The 15165-nt window shown below is 39.1% G+C and overlaps 1 protein-coding gene across 1 annotated transcript in view; it reads left to right on the top strand.

Moving 5' to 3' along the window:
* Positions 1–3317: 3317 nt before the first annotated feature.
* Positions 3318–15165, top strand: part of LOC108789435 (4-hydroxyphenylpyruvate dioxygenase) — a 37611-nt gene continuing 25763 nt past the window's right edge. Inside the window, exons 1-5 of the mRNA XM_018559459.1 lie at positions 3318–3339; positions 5668–5730; positions 6340–6444; positions 7957–7999; positions 11310–11392. Of these exons, the coding sequence (XP_018414961.1) occupies positions 11312–11392 (81 nt within the window). The 5' untranslated portion in view covers positions 3318–3339; positions 5668–5730; positions 6340–6444; positions 7957–7999; positions 11310–11311. The remainder of the gene's footprint in view (positions 3340–5667; positions 5731–6339; positions 6445–7956; positions 8000–11309; positions 11393–15165) is intronic.

The following is a 15165-nucleotide window of genomic DNA, read 5'->3' on the forward strand; positions in this document are numbered from 1 at the left end:
TACTGTCACACCTGATCGCACGTCACCAGAAGTGACGACATTGGCAGATCTGAAAGAATGGCTGGTGTGACATAAAACCAAACTTGTTACATCTCTGAGCCAAGACACTGATAACTAAAACGATCCCCAGGATCTTCCACCCTTCTCTGATTCGGTTCTTTGGAATGAACCGTTCAAAATTAACCGATTCGTTTTAAAGATCTGAACTTCCCATCTCTAACTGACACATGAGAGCAAACTTTATGCAGCCTAATTTGCACCTTGAGAGGTCTAGAGACACCACTGGCAATCATGCCCTGGGGGTGGGGGGAGCGCTGAGTTGGAGTCTGAGTTGGGGACCAACCAAAGGATACTCCAGTCCTCCAGCAGGCCAGTCAGAGACTGAACAGAGGCAATTGATCTCCACAAAATAATGACTGGGTTGGGAGAACAACCATCTGCTCAGAGCAGTTCTTTGGGCTATTAAGTTCAGACAGCAAGCGAGGTCAGTCAATGAACAGCCAATGCTATCCACGAAATACTGTAACTTTGTTTATGAAAATGTATTAATTTACCTTACTCTAAACTATTTGTATTTCACTGCAGCCCAAATCAAGAGAGCCCTATACATGTGGGGTGAGTGCCTGCTTCCTGAAACCTGTTCAACGTCCCCTCTCTCTCTCTCTCTCTCTACTTGTTCCATCTCCAATGTAATTCAAAATTCCAAAGCAGGTTTGCACCTTATTGCATATGACTTTGATACATCAGGTTTCCTGTATGTGAGAGGCTGAAAGTAGTCTGCAGTGAGTGTGTTTGGAAATTCCTCTTCTACATTTCTAACAAGTAATCTAAAGGGACATCTGATGACCAAAAAAATTGGTGTACAACAGCTTTGTCTGGATAAACAAATTGTAGCTCTGAGTATAAAAGGAAAACACTGTGCTGCAAAACACCTGTGAATCATTCAGCTGTGTATGTAGTCTGATCACCCCTACTTTATTATGACCACACAGCTGTAAGACTAAAGAGAGAAAGATGTTAAGGTTGATTGGAGCCCACCATTAGCTGGCTGCAAGTAGTACAGAGTAATAGTAATAATAATCATAATCATAACAATATTACCACACAGATGTAAGTCTAAAGAGAGAAAACTGAGGGAATGAGATACAGAGACAAAGCTGTTAATCTTGCTAACCCTTAACTGGGTGCAAGTGGTATAAAATAGTAATAATAATTACTGTAATATTACATATTTGCATAATCAAAACTAACTAAAAGTACAAAAATATATGTTTTATTACCTAACAAATAACGAATTAGGCCAAGTATGGACTGCCCTGGCCAGTAAGTGCTATTACTGGGCTAGTAATTAACAGTTCATAAAGTACAACCCCACTGTGTAAGGCATCAGGCAGTTCATAAAGTGCATCACCACTTAGGAAGGCTTCAGACCTCCATCCTTCTCCTGTTTATTCACTGCTGCCCCTGCAATATATCGCTTAAACACCATACATTCCCATTAAGGTTACAACATCCGCATAGAGTCTTAAAAACTTTAGTGCAAGGATGGATTCCCTTTACATGGTTTGCTCCCAATGTCATCAACACTGCATTCTGAAAAACCAGTAAAAGAAAAGGCAGGACCATGGTTAATCATTTTATGTACATAACATCCCATGATCAGTCCTAGAGGGGAAAGGTGAGGGACCAGAACAGGTTAAAGTAACAAGACAACATTTATTTATTTAGTGGTGGACAATCAGAGGGTGTTTTTAAAGCTGTCCAATAGGAGGAAGTTCCTGTGGTTTATACATGAACTCTTACCATCAAATTGTCTTTTGAGATATTTGAAAACTAACACTGAGAGACAAATTCTACAGGAGTTTGAACAAGTTCCAAAATGGTATGTACTAACCTTTCTAGATAATATTTTAAATATAAATGTACAGTGTAACTTTTTGTTTCTTTATAGCAGCCATTATCGTTTTTGTTAATAGTTATGGTACTTGATTTAATTTTTAAAATGTAACTCCTGTCACTTTAAAGACTACCGTTAACCATGAATAGACTGCTTGGGCATGTAGCTTCTCGCAGACATAAATAAACATAGTTCTGCTGAGTCTGTTGGTGTTCGAGTTGATATCACAATTTAATATAACATTTTCTATATGACAATCATTTAAATAATTATTTGTAGCAGCACTCCCAACCACATGCATCTTTCTACTATGCTAGAGATCAAGGAGGTGCTAAAACCTTAGATACTTTGCTGTTGATGAATTGACAGTAGTAAACAAAAGGTTAAAGTATTTTACTGTGATCTTGTTTCATACATGACAGAATCAATTTGTGCCAGATTGTTTTTTTTTTTTCCTTCTTCCTAACTTTCTTGTTTTCACATATTCTGTGTTTATTTATATTGTAGAATATTCTCAATAGAGATCCCATTAGAAAACAACCCTGACCTTTCAAGTCTTCCTTTCAGGGTATTTTAAATATGTATTAACGCAAAAATGTATCTTATTTGTGTATCACTCGGCTGTAGATCCTCAAATCATCTCTGAATTGGTGCTGACACTGTCCTTCCTTCTGAAGGGTGCCTACTTTTGTTCCATATGGTCTCTGTGTGGGTTGTAAAATAGACACCGCTCCAAGCTCGCTCCCTGATTAGTAAATGTGAGATTGTAGAAGGAAGGACAGTGTCAGCACCAATTCAGAGATGATTTGAGGATCTACAGCCGAGTGATACACAAATAAGATACATTTTTGTTAATAGGTATCGTATTTGAATGCATTGTTAAGATATAACTCCTGAGTTTAGTGTCACAGATGAGAACAGAAACTTTCATTTAGATATATTGCTCAATAGTTACATAGGATATAAAACAACTTTGTGTGTACCAAATGCAGTTGCAAACACAAACATTACTTTATAAAAACAAAAGCAGTGATATCATTACTGTACTGTACATGGCCTGTGCAGGATGGGTGGATACAAGACCAGTCACACTGCACAAGGAGAGGGAGGAGCAGTGGCAGGTCTTTAGTACCAGAAACTTCTGCATGGAGACAAAGTTTCACACTGGAAATACTGCATAGATCTGGAAGAAATAAACAAATCACAACAAGATTCAAATAAGAATACACATGACTCTTGTATTTGAACAACATTTGCTTATCCTGGAGTTCAGCTTTGATATGACAAATATGACAAAATATAACAATCAAGTACTTTTATTTCTATAATTTGCATATTAGTTCTTTCTTTTTTGCATGTTTACAAAGTTACCTTTATCTCCAAGACATATTACACACGTTGTTTCTCTATTTCAGACTTCATACACTGACAAGGGCCAGAAGGTAATTAAATGTTTATTGAAAGTGGTATTAAAGTCAAAATGTTTTCAACGGTATTTCAAATGCTGTTTATATCACTTACAATGGATGATGCTATTTGATGTTTAAAATATTTACAGGGTTATTCACAAAAGGGTGAAGAGTTTGGAGAAGGCAGGAGAAGTGAACTGTCTGGGACAAAATAGCTGATCTGGAAAAATTCTCCAATTCAGCTCACTTTCCAGTTTAGCTATGTCGTCCTAGATTGTTCACTTCTCCTGCCTTCTCCAAACTCTTCACCCTTTTGTGAATAACCCTGTTAGTTTCCTGCAGAATCAGTTGGTCCCCTGAGCACTGGCCCTGATATCCTATTTTAGGGTAGCTCCTTTCCCTTGCATGGTCCTATGGAGTCACCCTTGTGGGTTCTAGTAAGCTATGTGTGTCTCCACAAACACACAGATACAACCAAGCAGGCCACTCCCCTCTCCCCTCCTTCCTTTTCCAAGCTAGTAGATGGAAAGTTGAGGCAGAATAGTCTGTCCCTTGTGATCTTGTACTGGACAGGAGGTTCAGGGAAGCCGAGCTGAGAGAGTTGGAACTAGCTGTTTGGAAACATAATGACTTTAAGTGCTTTGGCAAAAATGTAAAGAAATACTTTGCTGGTCAGTGTATATTTGTTTGATCTGGATTCATTATTGAAAAAAAGATTGAGACTGTATTACTACTTGAAGATAAATGAGCATTCTTTTTGCTGATGTGAAGAATAATGGAAAACGTTCAAAGCATTTGGATGTTAACACATATAACAAGGGGATTATCTGAAATAAGATGGAAGGCAGCATATTTGTTGTTTTCTGATTCTATATTGTGTTAACAAATGACATTATTCTTTACAGATTATACAGAATCAAACACACCATTAAAGTGTATGCAAAGCCAAAACTTTTTTTGTTTTAGATAGAGTAAGAGTAGATAAAAGAATGGTTAAGACTACTGCCAGATGATTTTCTGCTGTCTGTGGCTCGTTGTGGAGATTTCACTTCACTTCCTGTCCAGCAGACACTTCAGGAAATCAAAGGAGATCTCACAAAAAGAAGACACATTCAATCTTAGACTTTTCCACTGGAAGATTTCCCCAACCTTCTGTTTCAATGAAAACTCATTTTGGATTTACAGTCACATTTTTTTACAGGAAGAAACCTGAGAGAGGTTCTAAACCCTACCTACTCTATCCAAAACTGGAAAAAAAGCTTATTAAAGGAGAAGTACAGGGAGAGTAAAATGTACAATAGTTAGAGCCGGCGGGTGACACTGCAGCTGTTCAATGCCAGCTCTATAGATGGAGAACTTAATGGAGCAGAGCAGAATCAAGAGCTGGTCAGACAGAGCCGAAGGTCAAGTCGGGCGGGCAGAGTGGTACCGGAAAAGGAGGTAGAAGCATAGTCAGGGCAAGCCAATGGGACAAACCAGCCAGGCAACAAAGTACAAGAACAGAAGACAAGGCAAAGTTTAGTAAACAGGCCAAGGTCAGGAGGCAATCCGTGTCAAAACAGGAAACAGGCAATCCAACAGAGTAAGGGGTGCACAGGTCACAAGCTGAAAGCCATTCAGCAACTATGGATAGGGCAGGCTTGTTTATATAGGCCAATTCATTAGAGGGGAAAACCTAATTTCCTGTGCGCCTGCACACTAGCGCATGTTTCCCTGTGATATGGATCACAGGCCCACTCGCATGCACAGGAGGGGTCATTGCTGTACAACTCATACCAAGATGGACATCTATATTGTAAAATTGCATCATGTGAACTGTCACAAAATTATGACATAGAGAACTTTAATAACCCTGAAGAAACCATGAAAATAATGATGAAACATGTTGGGTATGAGTTTTAGCAATAAGAGATTTAGTGAGAGCTGTATAGAAAAAGACCAGCAAACAATTAACAGAGGAAAAGAGAGTGCAACAAATAAGATTAGAGATTAGAGATAGTAAAGATACTAAGATTTGCAGAAACAGTTAAAAACAAATGGAAGACAAAGGAATAATGTACAGCGTATACCTTTCTTGGAATGGAGCCTCATAGTACCCTAGCTTCTTTCTTCCCCCTGCACATTCCTATTGGCCAGTGAGGCAGCCCATCATAGTGATGGGCAAATAGAAATGTGAGAAGGGGGCTGCCAAGCACCTTTATTTATTATTCCCCAAGAGACACACTGAAAGCCTCAAATCTTATATATCTTGTATAAAAATTCTATGCAAAAATATAACAAAAAAGTGCACTTATATTGGAATTTAGTTGATGTAATCAAAATAATTTTCAACATAAAAATAACATATTGTTCTATTTTTAGCATGATAAAGGTCGGTTTCTGAGCTTCCACCATCTCACTTTTTGGGTTGGAAACGCTAAACAGGTAAGTTATTATAATGCTGCACACGCAGTGTTGGAAGATTATCTGTGCAGATCATGTAGGGCTTCACTGGTCGCTGCCAGGAGCACGGGTGATGTCAGAACCAGCAACCAGTAGCTGCATCTGTCTACCTCAGAAAGCCTCAGACACTGCCGGAAGTGTAAAATATGGTTAAAGATATTCACACTGAAAAAAAATATATATATATAATATACATACATACACACATTTTTATTTACCATATTTTTTATTAAAGCAGGTAATTAATAAGGCTGACTTCATGGATAAACACTAAGCATGGAAGAATGTCTGTAAACCTCTATTTAATGCCCTTTGGCGACAAGTCAATATCTTGAATTAGAGAATCTTTTTGAGATCTAAGGAGCATTGTTATTAAATGACTCAATGCACTTCATTAACCACTTAAATGTAATAATATTAAGAAAGGCAAAGACATATGTAATAATCCAGACTCATAATTCTGGGTTATGAAGAACAGATGTTCTTCAATAGAACTCTGCTCATGCATGCGCATAGCTACGTGAGACTGCTATGAACTGCAACTGACAAATAAATCGAATTATGTGATTCACAGTTGGAATCTCCCTACAGGCTGCATCATTCTACTGTGACAAGTTGGGATTTGAACCTTTTGCCTATAAAGGTCTTGAGACCGGTTGTCGAGATGTGGTATCACACGTTATCAAGCAGGACAAGGTAAGCAACGTGGGATACAGTGTATAATATTAGTGTATCTATATTATTTGATTATGGAAGGTGCCAATTGTGTTTTGTACAATTATAACTCACATGGAATATGTCCACATTTTGATACATTTAAGGTAATAACTACTGTCCTGGCAGGGAAAATAAGGCGATTCTTAAGATTGAAAATAAATAGCCTAATTTTATTAATTTTAAGGAAAACTGTTCAGCAATGAGGGTGCTTTAGTGATCTGGCTCCATCAACTTTCAACAAATGATCACATGTCACATCGCCCAAAAGAGTTTCTTAATCTGACTTAGGACCTATGCTGACAGGCATTTGTTCGCTTCAAGGGGGTTCTGCATTTACATACACATTAATTGGAATGCAAAACCTGCTTAATGCAGGTCAAGTGCAGTTTTGAAGGAGGTCAACTGCAGGTCAGAAGGTATAATGCACTTGTTAATGAATTCTAAATAACATCAAATTGATGCCATCAACACTAGCCCAAAGCCCATCAACACAGGCCCTTAAAGGAGAACAATGGGGAGAGTGAAATGCACTCATCCCCACAGTTAAAGTCAACGTATGACACTGCAGCTGTCACGTGTCAGATCTATTGTTTGAGAACTGAGTGATCACAAACCTGCAAAGAGTAGTGACTGTCAGTCACGGCTTCCCGCAGGTGCAGCTGGCTCTGTCTCTAGAGAGGCAGAGCCCGCTGGTAATCAGGCATCGGGGTGGATCCCAACAATATTGTCAGGATGTTTCATGGCTGCAGTGCGGCTCTGAGCTATATGCTGAGGTTTGGGTCCATAGGTTTGAGCAATTGTCCTCCCGTGCCCCAAAAGAGAACTAACGTCAAAAAAGGTTTAGCCATTGCTCTCTTTTAAACTGACTTCCTGTCTAACAAACAGGACCCTAAAACATTGAACATTGCTTCTACTGTTGACTTTACAAAATAGTCAGATTAAGGAACATTTTGGTGCACTGGTGATTGATCTATTATTAATTTTCAGATGACATGGTAACATGTTAACTATCTAGGGAATGACAATTTTATTTAGGTAATCATAATGTAAGGAAAGATCAAAAAGAAAACTAAAAGAAAGCAAAAATAGACATTGTTTTGATGATTTTGGTGAGATTGTTGTTGATGTTACTCCAGTAATATTTATCAAGCAGTTAATTCCACTGTTTTATTATTGTCTGTATTAAAATAATGCTGATTTGTCTGGAAGCTTTTTGTTTACTGCACTTTATCACAACTGTAGCCCAAATCCTGCTTGTGTTAGTGAAAAGAAGGTGTAGAACTGGTATGGCAGTTTGCCATTACAATTACAGCCTACATCTTGCTTGTGTTTATCGCAGGGAAGATGTGGCCAGTAGCCTATCCCACCTCTGACAGTGATCTCCTATCCCCAATGCAGATTTCCAAACACCAGGGCCATCCTTGTTATGGATGGCTTATTTTTGTTAAAAAAATGTTAATACACAAAAGATTTTTCTTTATTGTATCTTAGATTTTTTTCGTGTTTCAATCCCCCCTAAATCCGGGTAACCGAGGTAAGTTTTTTATTTTATGCCTTATTTATAAATATGATTTTAAGCAAAGCTCAAGTCCAAACTGTTTTTTTTAGCTTTGAATAAAGTGGAAAGTAACCTTTCCATTATTGTGTGTGGCCATGTGAGGGAAACATCCTTTTACTTCTCTGTCTTAGGGACAGGAAGTGAGGAGAAATTGGTCCACTGGGGAAAAAGGCAGCAATACAAATTTCACAGAGGTTTGAACCCTTAAATATGTCTGAAGTTAATACTAAAAAGTGTCATGGGCCATTAGCCAATATACCAATAAAAACAATATTCTACAGCAGAGATTAAAATAAATCTTCCCAAATATCTTTTTTTGGCTGCATAGAGCTTATTGGCTTTGTTGCGATCACATGATTAAAAAAAAAAAATTCCAAAAAAAGGAACAACCATAATTAAACATTATGAAATACAATTTGTATCATCTTAACTATAATAATATTTATGAAATAATCATTGTTCTTACAATGTTGGAGGTAGAGTTTGTGTTGATGGACAGCCCCTGTCACACTGGTAATCATGTTGGGCGGAGAGCATGGAGAGACGGGAAAGAGGCAGTGGAACGGAGCGACCAGTGGGAGATGGTGAGGTGTGATTGGGGGGGTGTTGGGAATGGGGTGATGTGGGGTAGCGGAGTTACCTCCGCAGTGCAGAAGACGTCCAGGCTGGAACAAAGTAAAAGACAGCAGCCGGCTGCAAAATTATGCCCCCGGGAGCTGATTGTAAGCACAGCAAATAACTGCGGATTAGGGGAGCGGGCCTGAAGGAATTCATAGCTATGCCATGTGCCGACCCCACTAACCCCCCTCCCCCCCCGCCTCCATCCCTCATTTTCAATGTGGCCATCTATTCCTGGGTATTAATATTGATATACCTGCACTGTACAGGACAGGAGGATTTTCGCCGCTCACACAGAAGAGTCAGTCCGAGTGGGGTCTGGGCAGAGTCACAGCAGGTGGCGAGTGCTTCAGATTGATGGGCAGTGTTTGGAGTTTGTACTGTGGGCGGGCAGGGGAGTTGGGTTATTATCGGCAAATTTTTTGTTGTTTCGGCATTTCCCCAAAAGAGCTATTTTCGGCCGATATGTATCGGTCTCCGATATATCGGTGCATCCCTAGTTTGAACTGATCACGAGTCATCTTTGTCCTGTGAGGATCGGATGAAGTTTTGTAATTTATATGGACTTTAGTTATTTATATATTTATATATTTTATTATTGATCATTCTTTATATATGTACACACTATTCACATTATTTGATGATTTATGCTGATTGATTTGCATATCTTCGAATATTAATGAGTCACACATTATTTCACATTGTTTAATATATTTTTTGCACCATAATTATTGTATTTTATGTGTACGTTTGATATACGGTGGTATACACACATAGGTGTGTTTTGGGGTTGTTTTATGGTCTACTCGGAGATTTAGGGGGTCTTATTCAACTGTTTCACAATAAGGGGAGATAGCGCGGTGTATTGTTTTAGCACTGACAATACATTACTGACAATGACACTTAAAATACAACCTATGTTTACAATGTATCATATGAAGAGAAAATTACAGGGGCAGCAAAGCAATTTTCAGTAAACCCAAGAGGAGAATGCACCACCGGTGACTTCTGAATTACTCTCTAAGCTGCTACCAACTGCCTGACTGCTCCCAGCCAGATAAACACTGTGAGAATGTCTGGAGAACATCTGGCTGGTCATTCCCCAGCAAGTATCTTCCAAATTCAGTATATGAAAAAGCATTTGAGTTAGAAAGGAACTACAAAGGACTCATTAGCCACTATGAACCAACCAAAGGAAAGGTCAACAAAAAAATCAATATACAGCTCAGTTTTCGCCATGTCCAAAATCCATATGTCAAAATACATTTCATCAAGGTATGACTACTAAAGTGACACTAAACTCAGGAGTTAAATCTAGTTAAAGTATTTAAACGCATTTTTAAGATTCAACTTATGATTTGGACATGATTTTGATGTACAAAATGTTCAATGGTGATAGCAACATCAGCAATAAACTTTTTACAGTAAACTCCAGTACAAAGACTAGAGGCCACCATCTAACATTGGTGGAGAAAAAGATTTAACCACAAGGGGCGTAGGGGCTTCTTCACAGTTAGAGCGGTTAGGGTCTGGAACTCACTGCCACAAGCAGAGGTATCAGCTGAGAGTGTGAAAACATTCAAAAAGCATTTGGACAATTTACATCCGTTACAGCCGTAACATGGTACAGGTACCTGTAAATAAATAAATAAATAAAAAAAGGGATCACACAAGGACCCATACACGCATACGCATGCAAATCCCATACATACACGCTATAATAGGTTGAACTCGATGGACCTGTGTCTTTATTCAACCTCAAATACTATGTAACTATGTAACTCTTAAGTTTAGTGTCACTTTAAGCATATATTAATCTACTGTTTCAAAACCTTGAAAACATGTATACTTGGTGACTGCTGTTTTCACACCTATTATTATATATTGGATGTGTGTGAGAAGCCAGAATGATATACTGCATGTATTTACAATTATGGTGCCACTCCCAAATGTATTCATCTACCTGCCTATGTAAGCACTGATATGCTTTCCGGTGTAAAATATTCCTGGTGACCTCTTATTTCAGAATGAAAACAAACTTACACACAACTGCCCTGTTGATTTTGTTTCTCCATGTAAAATGGCACTGGCAGCGCCTTCTAGCACTGCTATCTTCCTACCTATGCCATCTGTTAGAAACATACATTTTCAGTCTAGCCAAATATTTGTATTTATGTTGTGCACACAGGTGCCGGAGGGTGGTCAGATTGTGTCTAAATGCACAAACCCCCTGCTATACACTGTATGTATAGGACTTTTGGAATGGACATAGTGAAACCTTGTATGACAAAAAAACTAAGAGGACTGGTCTCTGTGAGAGTAAGGGTAAACCTTTGGCTTTGTCAGCCTCCTTCTACTGATTTAAAAAAACACATACAAATGTAATACACCAGATATTGATTCTGCTCTTGGGTACCACATCAGTAATGTGTTTGCTGTGATACATTATATGAGCATCATATGTCCATTACTCTCAGTAAAGCTTGGCCACATATATATTATGGGCCAGTGTACATTACATGCTATGGCTGATTTAGCTTGATTGCCACTCAACAAGACCAAGTTTGAATCACTGCAGAAACACTAACTAACATTAACACAATAATCTGAGTAAATGTCAATCACAACAAAATACTGTGCCAATAATGTTTCTCCTACATTTTTCCAGAGATGGGGGAACATTTGATCAAGCATGGAGATGGTGTAAAAGACATAGCTTTCCAGGTTGAAGACTGTGACTTTTTATTTCAGGTAGTCCTAATGTCTATTATCAGCTAATATGTGTGATGGTATAATATAACTTTTTATCCACAGAAGCTATTTCTCTAGCAAACATCATAGCAGGACCATTGGAGTAATAGTGCTTAGATAGTCACATGCTGATAGAAAAGGCCCTTGTATTTGAACATCTAGCAAGGTATGTTTGTCCTTACAAGTATGCATAGCATTCTCTCTTCTGGGTTTGTCCTGTTCCCACAATGACTCTTGCTCAAAACTCCACAGCTGCCGGTGCCATCCTCAATGGAGCTTCTTCATTGTCTTCCTAACTCATTGATAGAGCAACTTGTGATGATGCAGCTCCCATGCATATACAGTGGAATTGCACCATCCCAGCGATAGGCTCCACCCTTCAGCGTCTGGCCAATGCTGCACGTGTACACTGCACCGTGCACGTGCAGCAGATAGTTAAAGAAATGGGAACAAAAAGGAAGTTTTTGGAAGCAAAGGACATACAAAGTTTAGCTTACCAAACAAATATGGACATGCTAGCAAATTTTTTTCAAGGTACATTACGATTTTGTGTGTTGACTACAAAACGCCTCCCCTATGTTAAGATAAGAAGATGGGGAGTTGTCCTTCATGTTGCAAAGTGACAACCTTGCGCATCCATAGATACAGTATAGATAAGCATTATCACCCTAGGACAGGAAGTGTCTTACTGGCAGGATTACCAGGTGAAAATAAAGGAAAGGAGGCATGAAAAAAGAAAATGAATGCAGCCACAATTTAAAGACTGTTAAGCTGTATTGTATTGATTTGTTTTATTCTTTTATTTACATACACTTTAGAGAAGAACTCTGGGCATATATAATCTTAACCCTCCCTGCCCCTCACTTGCTCCTCACTTGCTGAGGCGCTCCGTCCATGACAGGTTACACAGCGGGGAGGATTTCCCTGCTGTGTAACCTGTTAGATGCCGATCTGAATGGAGAAAAGGCTGTCAGCTTCAGACATGAAGCTGACAGCTTTTCCCTCCATAATTCTAGGTGAGGCTCTGCCTCCCTTTCCTCCCCTGACCGCACGTCCCTGACCACAACCACCACCACCATCATCACTATACTTACCTTTCAGCGAATGGTTCTTCCCCTCTGACAGTATGGGTCTACGCACCCCATACTAGCATCCCTGCGCTATAGATGGTGTGTTTCACTTACAAGTTTCAAGCACTCATATTTAACCATGCTAAGAAGTGCTTCTTATTGATCTGACCAATGAGAAGCGCTTCTTAGCACAGTTAAATACGGTTTTGGTTCAAATTATTTTTTGTATCACGACAAGTAGATTGTCATGAGAGACAAGTAGATTGGGCCCCCACTTCAGTCCTTGGACAAGTAGACAAGTGGACAAGTAGTTCCAAATTCCACACCCCTGATAATAAAAAATACTTGCTGAATTTGACAACATGGGGCTATATAAATCATAAATGAAAGGAAAACTGACTTGGGTTTGCTGGCGAAAGCACACTGACGATGAGGCCACATACAGGAAGACACCATACCACTGCAGAGTTACATTTTACCTATGTAACAATCTAACACATTTATTACAGTTAAATACATGCACACTAAATGTTCTTGTGTTTTAGGTTTACAATGTAAATAACTAAACCAAGAAACAAAAAGCACTGGCCAAAGGTGTTCACAGAAGCGTTAAAGGACATCACAATCATTAGAGAGCGTTGACACATGCAGATATAATCTGACTGCCCTCGGGCCCCTAACTTGAGGTTATGCAGAGGAATGGGGGGAGAAGCACTGTGCAGTCACTTCTGGTCCAGTTTAAAGGAGAACTATGAGATGAGTGATTTCCACTCACCTCATAGTTCTAGCTGACCTGTGACAATGAGACTGTCACAGGTCGGCTCAGTAGATCGGGAGGTAGAGGTAAAAAAAATAGCAATCGAAACAATGTTTCTCATTCTGTTAGAATGCTATTGCCCACAACAAACTTTGGCCTGTGGTGTCTGCCGGTGGCTTGTAGACATTAGGAAAATAGCGAGATTAGGAGACTATAATCTATTGTTTATGGGCGCCTTCACTCATTAGTACAGAGTTTATATCTAGCTGATCGAAATATGTGACCTCGTGAGTAAAAAAACCCAAAAAAAACAGTTGTAATGTGTGACACACGAACTGTGGTTAAGATTTAATGTGAGAGCAAACATGACGGTGCTTTGAAAGACAGACTTGTTTAATCTGAAAAAAAGCTGTTTGTAAAAGACTGGGCAAAGTTCTGAGCTCAGTGACATCACAGCCAAATCAAATAAGCTAATGGAGTGAGGAGGCGGACTGGAGACTCCAAGAGGAGGAAAATAAGGCAAAGGCTTAGAAGCACACATTTCTGTTGTGATTAAATACATATTTCTAGTAAAGATCAGCTTAGGAATGTATTTGTTCAGTGGCTTGTACACCTCACAGAAAATCTTTTTTTTCCACAAGAACTGCCGCTTGCATCTTAATGAGGCTGTCGGGCCTGATTATATAATGCAATCAAGTTTTTGTCCATTTTCCAGATGATCTCACAATAATGGCCACATAACTATCTTTTCGTGCCAAGTCAACTAAACTGTGCCCTTTGACTCTTTAGACACAGATTTCATGCTGAACATTACAGTACCAATTACAACATTTTATCCTTGAGAAAGGAGGCTTACAACATATCCTGAAGTACTGAGCTGCAAAATTACACAAGTGAGCTTTTATTAACTGAACAGCTGAGGCATGATACATTTTAACAGCTTCATGCTCACAAGCTGTATATTAACATCTTCAGACACAATTCCCTGTACCATGAAGATGTTATGCTGGTGCTTGCTGTTAATCCTGAGACCAAACTGTCACTGAAAGCCGAAGATTGCGATGTAACAATCTGGAACCAATCAGCATGGTTCCTAATCATGTGAACATCGTGACATCCAATCGTGATCACTCAAGGTTTGTTTACAAACAAACCTCTCCCATCGGTGATCTCTAGCTGTGAAGGCAGATTTCTCTTTACAGTCTCCGATGTCTAAATGCAATACCCGGTATTGTCCCTGGTTATCCACTCCCAGCTCATACCTGAGCCCTGAAGCCTGTGTAAGTGTTGCTATAGAGCCAGGCCACCTCTTGACTAGCTCATTTGGGGCCACCTCTTGACTAGCTCATTTGGGGGAACCAAGAGCCCAATATTTCCTTGCTACTTGGTTCTTGTAAAGATGCTTTGCCTGCAAAACTTGCAATGTTCCTAGCGTTGCCATAATAAGTACCTTGGCCATCAATCTTACAGCATCTGCCTATCATTCACAGTAGCTGCAAGGTATTTGAGCTGGGGTCCATAGCTCAAAAACTGGAGTCAAACCTTTGCATTTTAAAATGTACTCCAATGTTGTTATGTATGTTACAAAAAACACATAAAAATGCACCTTTGAGCACAATGCATATTGCACATTGATGAGTCAAAAATAATTTTTTAACAAAAGACGATGCGTGCATTAAAATACAGTGAACTAAGCCTACTAAGTACCCAGGGCTGCTGTAGATTGTAATATCATACAAATTCTTTCCTGTAGTGATGCACTAAAATGTAGTAAATATGCTATTTTTTTATAACATTACAGTGTTTATCCAGAATTACGAATATGTATGTATGTAGGGGATTTATCAAAACTGGAGGAGACAGAATCTGGGGCAGTTGCCTATAGCAACCAATCAGCTTCACTCTTCAGTTTGTTCATTTAAAGTGTTATTAAACCCTCAGCTTCT

This window comes from Nanorana parkeri, unplaced genomic scaffold (assembly GCF_000935625.1).
Source record: "Nanorana parkeri isolate BGI_ZX_2015 unplaced genomic scaffold, ASM93562v1 scaffold397, whole genome shotgun sequence".
Taxonomy (NCBI): Eukaryota; Metazoa; Chordata; class Amphibia; order Anura; family Dicroglossidae; genus Nanorana; species Nanorana parkeri.